At 38.9% G+C, this 19,427-nt stretch overlaps 3 protein-coding genes across 3 annotated transcripts; 1 reads left to right on the top strand and 2 right to left on the bottom strand.

The window, feature by feature from the left end:
- The first annotated feature begins 71 nt into the window (after positions 1–71).
- Positions 72–19,347, top strand: LOC139948090 (plancitoxin-1-like). The gene is made up of 8 exons (XM_071946120.1): positions 72–202; positions 3,588–3,816; positions 4,791–4,974; positions 12,854–12,929; positions 13,962–14,123; positions 15,626–15,823; positions 17,033–17,268; positions 18,505–19,347. Exons 2-8 carry the CDS (start codon positions 3,704–3,706, stop codon positions 18,619–18,621), a joined length of 1,086 nt encoding a protein of 361 aa, XP_071802221.1. The 5' UTR covers positions 72–202; positions 3,588–3,703; the 3' UTR covers positions 18,622–19,347.
- Positions 6,617–8,021, bottom strand: LOC139948387 (melatonin receptor type 1A-like). The gene has a single exon (XM_071946529.1). The coding sequence runs from the start codon at positions 7,852–7,854 to the stop codon at positions 6,871–6,873; it is 984 nt and encodes a 327-aa protein (XP_071802630.1). The 5' UTR covers positions 7,855–8,021; the 3' UTR covers positions 6,617–6,870.
- LOC139948356 (alpha-1A adrenergic receptor-like) lies at positions 9,608–10,654 on the bottom strand. The gene has a single exon (XM_071946498.1). It carries the CDS (start codon positions 10,652–10,654, stop codon positions 9,608–9,610), a length of 1,047 nt encoding a protein of 348 aa, XP_071802599.1.
- Positions 19,348–19,427: the final 80 nt, after the last annotated feature.

Below are 19,427 nucleotides of genomic sequence, written 5' to 3'. Positions count from 1 at the left end.
GTGTAATTAAATTTTACTCCAACAAGTTCAACCAGTCGGTCATTGAGGGCGCCCTGGGGGATTTCCGGTCATTGTTGTTCGCTTGTTGTTGTTTGGGGTTGTTTGATCGGCATGCTTGACAGAGAGGTCACATGCCCTTTTGACAGCACATCATCAATGCACTAAACTTCTTGCTTTATTGTTCCCGCTTAGAAGAATCTCGGTAAGTATCTTTAAATTTGAGTCTAGATAATATATAAGTAGTAGGATTTCTAGTTGCGATAACGTAACCCTCCTGCCGACGGAGTAGGAGGGTTACGTTATTGCAACTATAGGATTTCCAAAAAGTAGATTAATTATAATACTAAAACTTGCATTTTTTGAAGATGTTTTTTTATATCACTCAACAAAAAAGCAATGCATTGCAAGCATTATGTATGATATAAATGTATCCTCCTCTTACCAGTTTTCACGGTATTATGCCTTATTCTTTGAATTGGGAAAAAAATAATGATGCATATATCAACCGACGCCCTAATTATCTTCATTTGTTAATATGAAATATGCAAACATATAATATATTAAAACTTGATGGACATTGAAATACCACACACCGATCTTCGATGACTTCAACTGGCCCCATTTGTTTTGAGTTTTTCCTGTTTTCACGGCAAACGAGAAAGTATCGTTTCCCGGTGAAGCCATACATGGAAGAAACATCTGCAGTGATTACAAGTGTTCTTTGAGACTCTGTGTATGACTCTATAGCCAGCAGTTGTCTTCATTTTATTCAAAATATTTGTTTATTAAATTTTAAAAATTACCATGATAACTTGCAAAAAATGAAAAATAAGTTAAAAATTGATAAAAAGTGTGAATAATTACTGGCTTTCAAATCTGATTTTAATTTTTTATTTTTTATTTTTTAAATTAATATTTATAATAAAGCGTATAAACAAACAGTGATAATTGAATCAACAAGCCCCAATGTTTAAATTTTAATATAATTATTATATTGATATGAGGGTTAACAAATAAAAATCCTCAAAAATATTAGAAAATGATATCAGGCACATGGGTTCTTTTAGCCTCTGTATTTTTTCCCCCAGAATGCTCAGCAAAATATTCAGTCACATGATTTGATCATCATGAATTGTGAATTGAAATAGTGTTTGATGAAACTTTTTCGGCGGGCAAATATTTTTATATGGCCTCAACATTATGACATATTTTTGTACCTTGTAGAAATGCCTAAAATGCCAAACTTTTTGCCTTTACAGTGCAAATAACCAGTGGAGCCTTACATGTTTCTAAGTTTTGGTCAAGGGAGAGGAGACTCTTTGCTTGGCAAATAAAACCACACAATTTTTATCTACGTACTGTTTACTGAGAGGTAAAAGATTTGCCACGATTTTAGGGACACCCCGATATATGTGATATATTGAGTGTGTGTGGAAAGTTTTAGTTGTCTAGTACACAGGAAACTTGAGTTATTGGTGGCCAACGATCGTGAAACTTTCATCTATCAACGCCGGTTTTAAAAACGTATAGCGCTAAGGAGGCATGCCCAAAATATTAGACCCCTATTATAAGGCTCACGGGGGAGCCTTATTATAGTTTCTAGAAGTACAGCGCCCCATGGCCATACCCCCAGTTATACTGGGTCTAGCTACCAACTTTAACTACTTCTAGAAACTAATGCTCCCCTGTGAGCCTTTATAGGGGTCGAATATTTTGGGCCTCCTTAACTGAGTCATCTCATCAGTCTGAAGTCAACTCGGTCTGGGGGCACCTGGTACAGACGGTAGGGTTTGTACATCAACTGGAGGGACATACCGTGCCTCCATGATCATGACTTACTCCATGTCCCATGCCCCCTCCCCTGGGGCGCTGCACAGTATACAGACTTTTTTTCAAAAAAATTGTCATTATTGGTGGTAATGACAAATTTTTGAAAAAAAGGGGTACCAGCGCCCCAGTTACTGGGTCTACAGTAGACCCATATGCGGGGCACTAGTACGACCAATAATGACAAGTTTTAAAGAAAAGGAGTACAGCGCCCCAGTTATTTGGTCTGGCCATTAGTATTCTACTGACAGGCTTGTATGCTTCGTTTTTGAAAGGGCAAGGGCACCAAGGCATTTTCTCTTTGATAAAGGGTACCCTATGAGGAAATTGTAAATTTCTATTTAATTATATCAAGGGCATCAAGGCAATGACCAGGGAGCATGGAGGCAAACTGCCTTCGTTGCCTCCGTGAAGTATCAGGCCTGTACTGATATGCCCCAACGTGTAAGTAGACAATTATTTCCTGGTTCAACCAGTGGTTGGGTAAACAAAAATAAAACTGAAAGAGGAAAGACACAGTTAAAATAAATACTAAACACGAGACAGCGAGAAATACTATAAATAAATTAGTAAACTTGCAGATTCAATCATAAATTAAATTTCTTTTTTTTGTGATGGTGTGACACTGACAGTGAGTTTGACAGAGCATTTCCCAATTTTGACTTTAAAAAAAGGCAGGGTCAGTCAGTAAATCAGTGTAAAAATCTGCTTGCCACATCATATTGATAATTGCAGAGTGGACTAGGGGCTAGCAAGTGAAAATACAACTTTGTATTTATTTGTTTATGATTGAGAAAGTGGCAGAATGGGCTTCATTTACTCTGTCTATAATTTGATTACCAGTATTTAATTTTGGTTTTTACCCATACACCGATGTGTGTTAGCACTGTATACTCAGTACTTTCCCCGAGTCCTGTGAAAAAAAAAAATCACCTTTAGGCATGTTACTCAGGTTGGATTCGAACCCACAACCCTTGCAATTCTAGACTACCTCGGTAGTCTAGTTGGTAAGACACTGCTTTAGAATTGCAAGAGTCATGGGTTCGAATCCCACCGTTTACCCATACACCGATGTGTGTTAGCACTGTATACTCAAGTACTTTCCCGAGTCTTGTGAAAAAAAAACACGTAGGCATGTTACTTGGGTATTCTTTATCCCTGATGCAAATTAAACATGATCTCTTTAACCATTTAGCCACTGGACCGCCCAGCCGCCTATCGATATACTGTATTTTGTAGGAGGAAACCTTGCTAGCTTGTGTTTGTAGAAAAAAAGGAACGTCAAAAGAATCCTCGATAGTCATTATTTTAAAGCTAATGAAGCTAATGATGATGAAATAATTTAGCTCTTACCCCAACAAAACGCTCATGAGTAAACACAAAGAAACTGTATTTATTCATCATTCTTGATAATATTGTCGAAAACTCACGCCTTCGCATTTAATCAGTATAATAATTGAGTCAGATAAAAGCCTTGAAAAGCTATTGTGTCCATTTTATCCTTACAAACAAATATTATTCGCCATAAAAATTACCGTAGCCGTTTAACGAGAGACATTTATTGTTCTCATGCGAACTTGTACTTTTATACAAATATCAAGGTTCAAATTGTGCATAAAGTTAAGCTGTGGCTATCTTTTAAAATTTGGACTACGATTCCAGTAATTAACTGCAAGAATCTTGATATATATTAGTTTTCAGCAAACTCGGGCGGTGCAGGGACTACAGGGTTAACTGGTGTTTGTTTTTATTTCTTTCAGAGTACGCCAGTCAAGGTAAACAACAAAAGTTTGCGAGTCTTTTTGCAAACTAAGTGTTACTGTGACATCAGTGTTTTGGCTGATTCTATTTGACTTTGACAACTACAGTCTCCAGCATGTATAGTCTACATGATGGTGCTGTACTTTGGGTTATTGCTGCTGCAGTTACGATGCTGCAGTGTGATGCTGCCGTCACGTGTCTAGATGAAGAAGGAAAACCTGTCGATTGGTAAGCACATATATTTCACTCAAACATCTTTAGGGGAAACATTAAATTATTATTATTATTATTTTTTGTTTAACATCTATAGGGTGCATTCAATTAGCTTTCCTGTGTCGACCCTAAGGTGCTCATTCCGGTGAGCCCCTGACAAGAGCTAATCGAACGATCACTCACCCTCTTGTGGTGATGTCATGCACCTTGGCAGCCCCAAGTGACCCGTTCCACCCCCAGGGCACTTGGGGCTGTCCCGTTCCACAAGCAGGGTACTTGGGGCTGACCCGGGTGAGCCCCAGGAATGACATAAAAGCTATCCGAACGTACCGGGGCAGACCAGGGTCGACCCGAGGAAGCTAATCGAACACACCCATTATCTTTGACAGCTGAGCAGAAAATGTTTCTATTTTTAAGCTAAACAGAATATAGCAGGAAAACATACCTGTATGGATCATGAGACTCTGTCTGGTAACTTTATTCTGATAAGCACAATGTTGTTGTGCTGAGCATCATTTGGAAGCAGGGTGAAATTAGACCCTGCGTGGCTTGAACCATTTGGAGGGGGGGAGGGGTTGTCCAAAGACTTTTCCAAATTTAGGTACCCTTAAAAAAGTGAAAATGGCTTTAGCCTTCTCAAAGACAAAAAAACAGACCTAGGCCCAATTTCATAGAGTTGATTTAAGCAGATTTGTTTTTGCTAAGCATGAAATTTCTTCCTTGATAAAGACAGGATTACCAACCAAATTTCCGTTTGTTGCATATTTCTTGTTACTGGTATTCAGCTGTGGTTTGCAAATCCTGAAAATCACTTTGAATTCTGGTTGGTAATTTCATGCTAATCAATTTTTTGTGCTCAGCAGCTCTATGAAATTGGGCCCTGTTGCACGTGTACGCCTACACCTTTCCTAGGTAGTGTTTTTATATCCGAAATAATTATAACACAAAATAAATTGCTCGTATACTTTGTTTCAATATTTCCTGTCTAGGTTTATTGTGTACAAACTTCCAATTAACTCATCTAGTAACATAAAACAAGTACAGGAGGGCTATGGGTATATGTACATGGATGTCCGTCAGACGAAACTAAAACTATCCAATATTTGGTTGAATGCCACCAATCATGCCATTGCACACACCTTACAACAGATATACTACAACGATGGCAGTAAGGTAAGAATTAAGTCAATCTTTCATAAATTTCTGAGGTTGAACAAAGATTTGACTGGAGTGGGATTCGAACCAACGACCTCCGGATTAACATGCCGGCCCTCTACCAACTGAGCTATCTAGCCCTGTATTGGCGGTGTCCGTATTTTGTCAATACCTTTGTTCGGGGGTGCCAGTCAGAAGCCATACAACCGTTAACTGCCGTGTAGCCAGGGATCACACCCAAATTACGATACAACCTGGGAAGCGGCAGCCAGGGGATCCCCTTAAGGGGATGCGACTTTTTGTTTCAGATATCAATATAAACCACAAGGGAAACTGACTGGGTAAATTTTTAAACGAGTTTTGAGGTTGAACAAAGAATTCATCTACAAATCAGTACATTGTACAATGTTCTGAAGATGCCTTGAAATACACTACGAGGAAAGGTAGTACCTTTGATAATTACTTCATAATTAACGACCATATAAAAGAAAAAATGAGTTGGCGATAGGCCTGGGCGAATTATTCGAATATCCGGTTAATGGCGAATAGGTTTTCCTATCCGTAACCGCGAATGCCTTTTTTTTCTTAACCGGATATCCGCAAAGGGCGCAAATAGCTATTTATAAACCGGATAGTTCTGTAATTACAACCAGGTAACCGGATATTCTGTAATATCCGAATATCCGCGGACGTCGGGCAACAACTGATAGGAATGTTTTGTCTGAATCCTTATGAAACTTCTACTAAGACAGCATAAAACAGCATAAATTAAGTATTTAACTATGCTCACCTCCAGGAAGAGTCAAAACAATGACATTTCTGTAGTAATTTGTTCAAAGATTACAAAAGTTTTCCTTCACGTAGAGTCAAACACGATCACAAGAAAAAGCAAATCGCCATCTTTAAATTAGATCCGGTCATTTTCATGAATGAACCGAGTGACACTGACTAAAACTAATATCAATCCGCCCATAAGAGCTCAGAGCAACAGCGCCCTCTAGCGGCGAAAAAACTATTTGAATAAAACATTTGTGTAAAACAATTTACATCTTTCCCTAAAATTACTTGAACTTCTAAGGGTGTTGTTTCTAACTTTGTTTTATAATCAATATAAACCACATGGGAAACTGACTGGGTAAATTTTAAAAATGATTTTTGTGGTTAGGCCCGAGCTGAGTTATCACATGGTAACGACCCTGTTGGTTTTAAACGGCCGTTTAAGAACTCGTCGCCAACTAGTGCTGGGCGAATAGTGAATTTTTGTTATTCGGGTACCGCTGGCCAACTATCCGAAATTAACCGGTTAATTTCGGATAGTTGGCCAGCGGTACCCGAATAACAAAAATTCACTATTCGCCCAGCACTAGTTGGCGACGAGTTCTTAAACGGCCGTTTAAAACCAACAGGGTCGTTACCATGTGATAACTCAGCTCGGGCCTAACCCCAAAAATCATTTTTAAAATTTACCCAGTCAGTTTCCCATGTGGTTTATATTGATTATAAAACAAAGTTAGAAACAACACCCTTAGAAGTTCAAGTAATTTTAGGGAAAGATGTAAATTGTTTTACACAAATGTTTTATCTGAGAATCTGTGATCACAATCTGAAATTTTGTGCAACAAGGGTGTTTTTTTCTATCATTATTTTCTTGCAATTTCAATAACCAATTGAGCCAAAATTTTCACAGGTTTGTCATGTGTTCGGCACAGAGTGAGGATACTGGTCTTTGTTAACCACCAAAAGTATAGCCTGCCATTAATCACTTATGTTTGACTGCATTAATTAAAATTGTATTTACAGAAAAAAATGTCATTTAAAAACCAAACATCGAAGATAACATCTACAACATACAACCCAATGTTTCATGTGTGTGTAAGGTAGAATACAGCTCAAAATATAGAACAAGATAATAATTTAACAGAAACATTTGAAAGAACTTCTCTCTGGTATTTCTGTACATTTCATGGTGATGATGCATCGAAAAACAGTCCTGAAATGTGGATGTTTAGCGGCGTAAATCAAGGGATTAACGCAACTGTTACCAGTTAAAATGACACCAGCAATAGGAATAAACTGCTCAGTTTTGGGCAAAATGAGACTGAAGCTGTAAGGTGCTACACAAAGGAAAAATGTACACACCACAGTAAAGAGATTTTTAGTCACTTCCGCTTGGAGTTTGTTTTTTCTGTTAGCGGGGGGCTCAGGAACGTTTGAGGTGATTTCAGATATAGACGGAGCTCTATCCAAGTGACGGACTTTCTTGGCATGGCTGGAAATATGATAGAAAATTCTGATGTAGCAGAAGAAGATGGTAGCGAGCTGTAATGGGCAGAAAGCCGCGAAGAGAATTAGGTGAAAACCTGGCTGCGACTCAGCCTTTACCCAGCTACAAGACGAGTACTCTGGCTCAAATCCAAGTTTAATAAAACCTGTCGCGACTGGGATGATTAAGAAACACATCGGTATCAGCCACGTCAGAAGGATGGCAACGACGGTGCGTTTCGGACTGAAGAGACGCTGGTATGTCGCCCTCTTGTGAATAATCATGACGTATCTGTTAATCGCGATACACATTAGGTTGTTTATGCTGCATCCAAAGCACGCGTAGAAGATGAATGCGGTGAGAGAGCATAAAATCATGGGGAGTGGAAACTCTACTTCACTCAAAACAGCCACAGCCCCAAATGGGATGAATATATTAGTGAGTAGATCAGTTATGCTAAGATTCAATACAAACATGTTTGTCGTATGGTGTAGTTTCTTAGTGAGAATCACAGCAGCTATAACCAGCAGATTACCAGTGACGCCAAGGAATGAGATCGTTATGACGATAGTGGCGAGAATTTGACGTTCTGCGTAGCTCACATAAACATCGGCATCAACTGTCTTATTAGCCATCTTGAAATGTTGAGATGATAGTTGATCTTATTTCTTCAAATGTTGGAGTGCGTCAACAAATTTTGTTTGAGTATCAACCATTTTTGGTAGAGTGAAACATTTCTGAGTTCATTTTGTAGCTCTTCCGTCAGGTTGGGTCCAGGAAAATCAATCTTTGACTTTGAAGTAAAGCAGTTGTCTTGCCTGCATCTAGTCAGTTCAGAGTCAAATATAATTAGTTAAGATGATAATATGACATCAAGTGGTGTTCTCCGTGTCACCGATTCCATCTCAAATGAAACTAACTACAGATTGCATTCACCCATCACTGTTTAATGCTTTCATTAAAATTTCATTGCCGTCAGAAAACCTTGGCCCCACTTGACATATTGATCCTCAAGCTTTACAGATTTTAAATGAAGAGACCTTCTCATTGTTATGACGGTGTAGGAGTTTTTAATTACTAGTCATTGCCATTCAGCTTGTTGTTAATCACCTTTTAATAAACTTGTTTTGAGAGCTTGATTGATCGCTGAAATAATTGAGTTGTTTCAGCAGAGGACTTTGTCCAATGTCAAGGGTTTTTACCATAAGATATCAGTGGTCAGTATTGACCAATATTGATTGGTGATCAGCAAGGTTGGAATTGTACCAAAAAAAATTGATAACAAACAGCAGGTCTGACAGTGAAACTCACTTCTTAAAGGGCAAGGCACTTCCTCTCTAGCCTTGTTTACATCAGATGAACTTCCGAGGAAATGTTTTGTAAAATTAGGCTGACCTTTTCACAATTGATTTGCCTAACCCTGGCAACTCCCGAGAACTAGCCGGTTTCCACCCCTGCCTGGGAGTAGGGTAAAGCAAGATGTACCATTGGAGCTAGCATAATCGGTGTTCATTCAAAATCCAATAAATTTTCTTGAGCCCATTTTCACAAAGAGCTTTTAAGACACTGGACACTATTGGCAATTGTCAAAGACCAGTCTTCTCACTTCTCAACATATGCACAAAATAGAAACCTATGAAAATTTGAGCTCAATGTTGGTCGTCGAAGATGCAAGATAATTATGGAAGAAAAAATACCATTGTCACACGATCTTGTGTGCTTTCAGATGCTTGATTTCGGGACCTGAAAATCTATTGAGGTCTTGAAATCAAATTCGTGGAAAATTACTTCTTTCTCGAAAACTACGTTACTTCAGAGGGAGCCGTTTCCCACACTGTTTTATACTATCAACAGCTCTCCATTGCTTGTTACAAAGTAATTTTTTATGCTAAAAATTACTTTGAGTAATTACCAATAGTGTCCAGTGCCTTTAAGATTGATGTAGCCTCTGTATCACTGTCAACTGCTATGCAAAGTGCAACGTCAACAGTACAAATAAATTCTAACAACTCATCTTAATGAGTCTGAGTGTTTTGTGAAATCAAGGCTGGATCGTGTGAAAAGTGTTTCTGTCACGTAATGGTAATTTCACTTTCAGTAGGAGCGGAGTTCCATTTTCTCTCTGACTCGCCATCAAGAATTATTTCTTTCATTTTTGTTTCACGGATGTGCGCATCAGTAATTGTTTTCATTTCGGTATCTCAGAAAACTTCCATTTTCTCTCTGACTCACCATCAAGAGTTATTTCTTTCATTATTGTTTCATGGATGTGCTCATCAGTTATTGTTTTTATTTTGGTAATTCAGAAAACTTCCATTTTCTCTTTGACTCACCATCAAGAGTTATTTCTTTCACTTTTGTTTTGCGGATGTGCGCATCTGTAAGTTTTCATTTTGGTATCTCAGAAAACTTCCCCGTTAGGATGCAGCGGAACACTGTCTTGAACTGAGGATGTTTAAAGGCATAGATGATCGGATTGAGACAACTATTACCCATGAAGAGGGTCGCTGCAAAGGGGAACACTTGACGACTTCTTGGGACTAGAAGGGTAACTGCATACGGTACAACGCAGAGAATGAACGCACATACCACGAGAAATAAATTGATCGTGACTTGAACCTGAAGTCTACTTCGCTTTGGTTTCGGTTCCTTAGCTGTTGAGGAGGATGCGATATCTGGTGGTTTGGGACGAGTAGTGGTTGAGCTGACTGTGTCAAGGACTGTCGAGACGGTCTCTGTTTTGGTGCCTAGTGAGGGCTCAACTTTCTTAGCGTGCTGGCGAATGTGAGTGAACACTCTGATATAACAGTAGATAATGACGGACAACTGGATTGGGCAGAATGTAGCAAACAGGATAAGAACAAAGCCGTTGCTGGATTGAGCAAGCACCCAACTGCACGAGGAATATTTCGGTTCAAAGCCAAGCTGGATGTAGCCGATACTGGTTGGTACAACTGTGGTGAAGAGTGGGATCAGCCACGTGATTAAAATGGCGAGGATTGTCCGCCGTTTGCTGAAGAGTCTTCGATAAGTCTCTTGTTTCTTGGTGATGAGAACGAAGCGGTTAACAGCGATACACGCCAAGTTGTTGATGCTACAACCAAGACAGGTGAGGAGAATGAACGCCGTTATAGAGCACAATACCATGGGTAGTGGCCACTCTGTCTCATTCAATACAGCCACTGCAGTAAACGGTATAAACAAGCTCGTTAACAAGTCAGCAACACTCAGATTAAACACAAAATAGTTTGTGACGCGTTGAAGCTTTGGTGACGACAGGATAGCGATAATCACCAAACTGTTTCCAGTAACGCCAACGAATGACATCAGAAACCAAATCGCTGCAAGAACTTGGCGTTGGGTGTAACTAAAATAGGCACAGAATGTACAGCTCATCAAGTCACTTGCAATTGTTGAGTTGATTAAAGCTGCCATTATTACAATTTGTATTTCTCAGATTTGGTTCTTGTCGAGTACTACACTCATATCATCAATTGAACGCAGTGATAAATATTGTTTGAAGCTTTGCAAGGTGTGGAGAAACAAGAAGGAACTATAAATAAATAGTAAACTTGCAGGTACAACCATTTGTAAATCTCTTATGAGTGAGTGTTGGCTCTGAAAAGAGCTGGTTTGGTCTCGACTTTTCAAACAGTATTCATGTGCTCTGCTCGTCTTCAGGAGAAAAGCAGTGATGTTTTTGCCTTTCCGTCATGTGCATCCCAGGGACATATTAGGGGCCCTATCCTTGATGCTATAGGCTTGATATCTGTCACGACTAGAGTCATCAAACTGAGTTGTGGGTGTGTAACCTTCAATGGATGATTAGTAGCGACTAGTTGAAGGGAGTAATAAATTGGAGAGAGTGGCTTACAGGGACATGGTCAACCGCCCACTACGAGGAATTAAAGTGAAGGTTTTGGGCCTCGGGAATTGAAATCTACTTTCATACCAATCACCCCCCCCTAGTGTCACTTTAACTTTCCCAAACGGGATATATACTATTACCCTGATTGAGAGAGTGGCTTACAAGGACATGGTCAACCGCCCACTACGAGGAATTAAAGTGAAGGTTTTGGGCCTCGGGAATTGAAATCTACTTTCATACCAATCACCCCCCCCCCCCCCCAGTGTCACTTTAACTTTCCCAAACGGGATATACTATTACCCTGATTGAGAGAGTGGCTTACAGGGACATGGTCAACCCTCCCACAATTAGGAATTAAAGTGAAGGTTTAGGGCCTCGGGATTCAAAATCTACTTTCATACCAATCACTTCCATTGTCACATTAACTGCCCCAGGGATATACTACATGTTTTACCCTGATCTGGATGCTCCTTCAATAATCAAGGTTCCCAATCATAAAACCTTTGTGTATGAAATCAATCAAACTATCCCAATCGGGGTATACTAATGCCCCTGATTGGATGTTTCTTTCTTCTGTTGAAGGTACATGTATCAATGGTTCCCAATCAGGAAACCTAAATATATGATATCAATCAAACTACTACCTCAAACGGGATACTCTTACCCCTGATTAGATGCTTCTTATTCTGTTGAGGGTATCAATGGTTCCCAATCAGGAAACCTAAATTATGATATCAATAAAACTACCCCAAATGGGATACTATTACCCCGAATGGATTCTTTGCCTGTTGAGGGTATCAATGGTTCCCATAAATATATGATATCAATCAAACTACCCCAAACGGGATATACAATAATTCCTGATTGGATGCTTCTTCTCCCATGGGGATACCAAATGGTTCCCAATCGGAGTGACAAGACTTTTGTAAGATATCAACAGTACGTCTACATTTCCTTTAACTCGAGGGCACTTCAATCAGCTTAAACATCAAGGGAAGGATGCGACGCTAAGACACTAGTGTAGGGGGTCGATGATGACATGCAACGACATCCCATGATGATACTCTATTGTCTATAGAAACTAAGGACACGGATTATTACAATACACATCACTCTCTATGGCTTGAAAACGATGTCAGCTGAGTGTAATGGGAAGCAATGGTCATTTCCGTGCATTCTGATCGAATGGACATCCTTCTTAAGCGCAGTTTAAATATTGATTCAAATTCAGGGAGAAAACAGATTATAGAAGCTTGGTGTATCTTTTAAAAACAATCCCCACTGGTTTTGGAACTTGATATTTTAAAAAGACACTGGACACTTTTGGTAATTGTCAAAGACCAGTCTTCTCACTTGGTGTATCTCAACATTATGTTTAAAACCAAAAAACGTGTGAAAATTTGAACTTGATTGGTCAACAAAGTTGCGAGATAATAATGAAAGAAAAAACACCCTTGTCACAGGAAGTTGTGTGCTTTCAGATGCTTGATTTCGGAACCTCAAAATCTAATTCGTAGGTCTCGAAATCAAAATTGTGGAAAATTACTTCTCTCTCGAAATGTTCTATACTATCAAAAGCTCTCCATTACTCGTTACTGAGTAAGTTTTTATGCTAACAATTATTTTCAGTAATAACCAAATGTGTCCACTGCCTTTAAAAAGACAAATTTTTTTTTAAAAACATGAATGGCAATAACTTTGTGATTTAGTTTACTCACATTTCCAATCATGAAAACACCTGTTTTCTTTGGGATTTATTTTGGCAGGATGTCGGCTATTTGATGTACAATGATGAGCTACCAGACAGTGATAAAACAGCTAGAATTTATGGTCACACAAAAGGTAAACATGACTATTTATACTTGAAACCAATGTTTTGTAAATGCACGTGGCATTTAAGGCAGTGGACACTATTGGTCATTAGAACTCGTTAGCATGCTATGTGAGCAAAGTAATTCCGTTGTTAGCATTCAGTAAACTCGCGTCCTCTGTCATGTCTGTCAGACAGACGTTGGGTAAATCCACGTTGCTTCAGACACAGTGAAACTCTGTATCTTTTTTACAACAATAGCTACCTTTAAAGGCAGTGGACACTATTGGTCATTACTCAAAAAAATAATTAGCATAAAACCTTACTTGGTAACATGTGATGGAGAGCTGTTGATAGTATAAAACATTGTGAGAAAGGCTCCCTCTGAAAAAACGTAGTTTTCGAGAAAGAAGTAATTTTCCATGAATTTGATTTCGAGACCTCAGATTTAGAATTTGAGGTCTCGAAATCAAGCATCTGAAAGCACACAACTTTGTGTAACAATGTTTTTTTATTTTCATTATTATCTCGCAACTTTGACAACTGATTGAGCTCAAATTTTCACAGGTTTGTTAATTTATGCATATGTTGAGATACACCAAGTGAGAAGACTGGTCTTTGACACTTACCAATAGTGTCCAGTGTCTTTAAGCAACTTCCACAGCATAGAAGTGTACAGCATAACAAAACAGTAGCCTCTGGCTACCAGGTAATCTTGGTGGTCTACAATGTAGTTGGTATAAGACATGTGCTCTAGCATTGCAAAGGGGTGTGAAGTCCCACTCGAGTAATTTATGCCAGAATTGAGGAAAGTACTGAGTTTACATTGCTAAAACACATCGGTGTAAGGGTAAAACCCAAAATAATAATTGAGTTGAATTGAATTGAATGGTTTATTCGTCAAGTATATAAAAATACATGAAATTTACAATCCTATTGTACAGCAACATATAAAATATTAAAATGCAATTAATACAGTTTTATTTGCTGCATTTCATATGAGATAGTTTTATGTTTTATGAAAATATAATTCCCTGTTTTTTTTTTACTTTTCTTTCCATCAGGTGATTTGGCATTTGATGCAAGCAGCGGCTTCTGGCTCGTCCACAGTACTCCCCGTTTCCCTAGAAATTCGTCACTGAGCTACAACTGGCCAAACAGTGCAAGAAGAAATGGACAGTCGTTCCTGTGTGTAACGTTCGGCTTCGATCAATTTGAGGAAATTGGTAAATCAAACAACAAAGCAGTCATACATTTTGATTAAACTTGTGGTGGAAACAAAATCGCTCACTTTTAAAAACATTTAATAGACCCCGGTTGCATATGACGTCACACTTTGAAACAGTGCCCTCAACTGAGGTTAAATGAGGTAGATCATTGGACGACAGTTGCTCTTGGTGACTAAAAACTTGCGCACGATCTTAGTACACCAGCAGCATTGCGCATTATGCAATGTGTCTGGCAAACGCACAATTTGAACAGTCTAAGGGCCTTGTAACATGAGGAAACTTTTACAGGCAATTTGGAGGCTGGCAACCAACTGCAGGACCTCACTAAGCTTGGGCGATACCACAATATTATCGAATATACCGATATTAATTTGGAAACGATTTCGATATCGGATCGATTTGGTTTTAATCGAAATATCGGTATATCGCTATATATCGCGATATACCGCGATATATCGCGATATCGGTCAAGTATCGCAATATCGTGATGTATTTCCTAGCTGAGACATCTTTCACCCCATAGGTTTGGAGTAAAACCAGAAGACTAGTCTCTTCTACAACTTTCACTGGGAGTTTGAAGACTGACGATGTCAAATTTAATTAATCGCGATTATATCGAATATCACGATATATTGTCGGCGATATATCGTGAATAAAATGTATCGATATCGCCCAAGCTTAGACCTCACTGTACAAAGTTTCACATTCAAAGGGCCTTGTAACATGAGGACACTTTTACAGGCAATTTGGAGGCTGGCAACCAACTGCAGTGCATGCTAATGGAACACTTTGGTAGCACAGGACTATTTTTTTTTTCAAACAATGTCTTCAGTTCCCCAAAGAATAATAATGTGAATATTCAAATGATAATGCCTTTTCTTCTTGGAGATTGCCTGGAACTGGTTGCATGTAAATTGCCTCGTGTGACATGACGCTTTTGGTACACAAAATAGATTTACACATAATAATAGTATCAAAGTCTTATAAAGGCGCACGTATCTACCAACAATGTACTCAGTATATACAGAGAGGTTATTGAAAGTTATGAATTATGAGACCCAAATATATAGCACCTATATAAGAGTTTACAAGGTGCTGCGTCGCATACAGCAGCCACAGCCAGGAACACCGGGGCGTACCCCTTCTCTTTTCGATAAGGGCAGTCAGTTTCTTTTACATGCGTAACACAACACATGGGATCAACAGCTTTACATCCCATTTGAAGGACGAAGCAATGGTTAAGTGTCTTGCTCAGGGACACAAGTGTCACGGCAGGGGATTCGACGGGAACCCACACTCTGCTGATCAGAAACACCAGAGTTTGAATTCGGTGCTTTTAACCACTTGGCCACGACACTTTCAACATGGTTAACCCTCAAGTTTACTGTTTATTTATAGTTTCCTCCTTTTTATCCACACCATGCAAAGCTTCAAACACACACAAGTTACTCTTTTTTTATTTTTTTACAAATATCTCCAACTTTTTCCCTCTCTTTTAGGTCAACAGTTGATGTACAACTACCCCTGGGTCTACGACTCCAACCTACCATCTGACCTTGTTGAGAAGATCCCTAGCATAGTCAGTGCTGCTAATAAGAAGCATGTATCTTCACCACCCTGGAATAGAAGTGTATCCCTTACCTCGAGTGGCGGACAGTCATTCACCAGTTTTGCCAAATCTACAAAGTATGGTGAAGGTTAGTTAAGTAAGATTACTTTAAAGGAGTCAAAATAATTATTAGCATAAAACCTTACTTGGTAACAAGTAATGGGGAGAGGTTGATAGTATAAAATGGTGTGAGAATTGGCTCCCTCTGAAATGGCATAGTTTTCGAGAAAGAAGTAAATTTTCACGAATTTGATTTCAAAACTTTAGATTTAGAATTTGAGGTCACGAAATCAAGCATCTGAATGCATACAACTTCATGTGACATGGGTGTTTTTTCTTTCATTATACTTCTACGACCAATCGAGTTTAAATTTTCACAGGATTGTTATTTTATGCATGTTGAGATACACCAATTGAGAAGACTGGTCTTTGACAATTACCAATAGTGTCCAGTGTCTTAAAACAACCTGGGATGGATTTCACACAGAGGTAAGACTAGTCTTATATCGAGTTACTTGTCTTTACTTAGGACTAGACTGAAGTTTCAATATCTCCTAGGAATGGTCCTAAGTTAAGTTTGGACTAGTCCTAACTCTTTGTGGAATCGACCCCTGTACTGGTAGTCGTCATTATTATCATCATCATTTAGCGGTCGCAACCGAGATTTCATGCACAACGTCACCCAGAGGTGTTTATCCCTCATCATGTTTGGAAGGTCCACGATTTCAGACTCTGTATCTCTACCGATCACGTCGATGTACAAAAAAAAAATAGTTGAGTGGTCGAGGTCCTCTTTAGGACACAGCAGTCTCCAATATAACACGCCAGGAATGATCTGGTCTTTAACACAAAAGCAGTGACCTGCGAAGCGATCTTAAAACTCTTTCTTCTGGTAGTCTGTTTATAAATGACCTTACTGAAAAATCAAACTTTAGTTCCTTTTGAATCAGGCATGTGATTTCTCCAGTTTTCTTTCTCGATTAAAGGTGTTTTTTATAAACAGATTTGAGCCTTCAAATATTCCTATAAGATGTTGAGCAACTAAATGTAGAAAGACAAATAGTCAGAGACAGGGATTGACAAAATGAACTGGGTTTACCCTTATTCTTGACCCAGGACCTCAAAGAGTGATACAACTGAGAAAGATATAACTATACACTTTATTTCTAAATTTTCTGAATTGTAACACTCTTTTTGGTACCGGGTAAAGAAAAAGTGATTTTCTGAAATGTTCAGCCCATTTCGTTTTAGTACAAGTCACATTGTAAAGACCCTCTCTTCCTTTGTTTCTCTGCAGACATTTATTCCTCTTGGCTCGCCCCATACCTCAAGAGTGATATTTTCGTTGAGACTTGGCAGGACGGTCGGGGTAAAATAAACTCATCCTGCGATGGGACTTATAAAGCCATCAACATTGTTTCCTTGATGCTTGGTACGGAAGAATATGTCCGCGAGACGAAGGATCATTCCAAGTGGGCTGTGACTGCTTCCGAGGGATCCAAGTGGATTTGTATCGGGGATATTAATCGAATGGTAAGTAGAAATGTCATGGTGCCGAGTGGTTAAGAGCACTGGGTTCAAGCTCTGATGTTTCTGATCAGCAGATTGTGGGTTCGAGTCCTGCGGCCGATTTCACGAAACGCTGGGATTAATCCTATCTCGAGTTAGTTAACCCGTCCTAACCTAGGATGGGTTCAACGTGTCCTACGTCTTCAGATAGGGAACTTAACTCATCCTTAGTAATAAGATTAATCCTAAGTTAGGATGAGTTTGGTGAAATCGACGGCTGGTCAGGGCACTTGTGTCCTAGAGAAAGATACTTTACCCATTATCTGATTTGTCCATCAGTTTGCACATTAATAATAATAATAATAATAATAATAATAATAATAATAACGATAATAATAATAATAATAATAATAATAATAATAATAATAATAATAATAATAATAATAATAATAATAATAATAATAATAATAATAATAATAATAAAAATAACAAATTCTTATATAGCGCATTTCACAATAACCATATCAATGTGCTTTACATTAGTCCCCTGGTCATTGGGCCAATAACATCCCTGTAATGTTTCTCAGCTCCCTTGGGAGTATACAGCCCTGAGCTGCCTGTATGAGGCTTGTTGCTTTTTCATACACAATATCAACCTCTATCCTCGCAGGTACCCATTTATGTACCCCTGGATGAAGAGAAGCAATTATAGTATAAGTATTTTGCTCAAGGACACAAGAGTCACGACCGGGATTCGAACCCACACTCCGGTGACTGCACCAGAACTTGAATTTGATTCTCTTAACCACTCGGCCAGGACACTCACTATACACATTAAGCTGTACGTCCTGTGTGCCAGGATTGATAGTGCATGTAAATGAACGCAGAACACTTCTGAAAGAGTATGGGCTAAAGCCTGGTGTTACTGGTTCACATAGCAAATACCTTTGTTCAGAGGTTTCTTTTCAGAACTGAGAAGTTTCACAATTTTAAAAATCTACGTAGTAGAATATATATCAAGACAAGTTCTCTAAAAAACATAATCTACCCAGCAAGTAGATACACACATGGTGTTACTCCAAACCAAATATACAAATCTAAACATTATCAAAGCGATAACATTACAACTATTCAATATCAATGCTTTTGCAAATGTATGTAAACATCACTGTTGCCTAGTGGAGGATTTAATCAGCTACGGTCCTTTTGTTCAAGATATTTTGAGACTGAACTATTGTTTCTTTTTTGGTTCTTTGACAGTGTTCCCAGCTGCAACGGGGTGGAGGCACACTGTGCTTTGAGAATGAGTTCGCCCATAGGAACTTCTTGCATGGAATTACAGCCAGCCAAAAATGTTCTCAAGTAAACCAATGTTAAAAGTATGAAACAGGATTGTTAGAGCTGACGAGCTACACACAGTCAGGGTTTGTGTTTTGTGTGATCAACCTTAAAATAACAAGCCTTTGAAAATTGGGCTCATTTTTTATTTTATTTTTTAATTTATATTTTTTTATGCACGTCGCCAGACACACAAGGCCTGAAGGCCACTTCAAGGTGTGGGCTACAATTTTTTTTCTTCCAGAGGCCGTTGCCACCTACTCCTAGGGCTGAAACAGGGTCGCCCCGTTTACAGTCCTTACAGATGTAGGCTTGGGTATCATCAGTCCGAAGCCTTGCCGGTAGAGCAAAAAGCACTACCTCCCCAATTTTACGAAGCAAGTTTCACGACTGGGATTCGAACCTACACTCTGCTGATCAAACACCAGAGCTTGAATCCGGCGCACTTAACCACTCGGCCATGACAATTTTGAGTTATACTAGTTATGCAGGAGATGCTGTGCCATCTTGTAATTTTTTTGTAAGACCTTTTGGATGAGAGTGGTCATCTTCCCTAGACGCAGGATCGGTTTCTACAATTGTTATGTTTTGATAAAATAAATGATAGTTATTAAGACATTACTCAAGAAAACAAAACTGGCTGGATCCAGTAAATTTACCAAAAATGTAATCAATTCCAAGGAACACGTTGCCTTGGGTCGGTCGAGTTGGTCTTTGGAAAGCATTTGTAACCGTTTGTTATAAAATGCATATGGGTAGAAAGATGCCGAAAAATAGAATTCAATGATCCACACAAACATGCCTCGAAATTGCACGGTTTTCCTTTTACCTCGTCGACTAAATCA

Source organism: Asterias amurensis, chromosome 15 (assembly GCF_032118995.1).
Source record: "Asterias amurensis chromosome 15, ASM3211899v1".
NCBI classification, from domain to species: Eukaryota; Metazoa; Echinodermata; class Asteroidea; order Forcipulatida; family Asteriidae; genus Asterias; species Asterias amurensis.
This window is presented reverse-complemented; position numbering and strand designations above follow the sequence as displayed.

Excerpts from the sequence above, each read along its gene's own strand:
- LOC139948090 (XM_071946120.1), top strand. The coding sequence starts at position 3,704 with ATGTATAGTCTACATGATGGTGCTGTACTTTGGGTTATTGCTGCTGCA. Across the intron at positions 4,975-12,853 it reads ACTACAACGATGGCAGTAAG|GATGTCGGCTATTTGATGTA; the intron begins GTAAGAATTAAG and ends TTATTTTGGCAG. Across the intron at positions 17,269-18,504 it reads TCGGGGATATTAATCGAATG|TGTTCCCAGCTGCAACGGGG; the intron begins GTAAGTAGAAAT and ends GTTCTTTGACAG.
- LOC139948387 (XM_071946529.1), bottom strand. The coding sequence starts at position 7,854 with ATGGCTAATAAGACAGTTGATGCCGATGTTTATGTGAGCTACGCAGAA.
- LOC139948356 (XM_071946498.1), bottom strand. The coding sequence starts at position 10,654 with ATGGCAGCTTTAATCAACTCAACAATTGCAAGTGACTTGATGAGCTGT.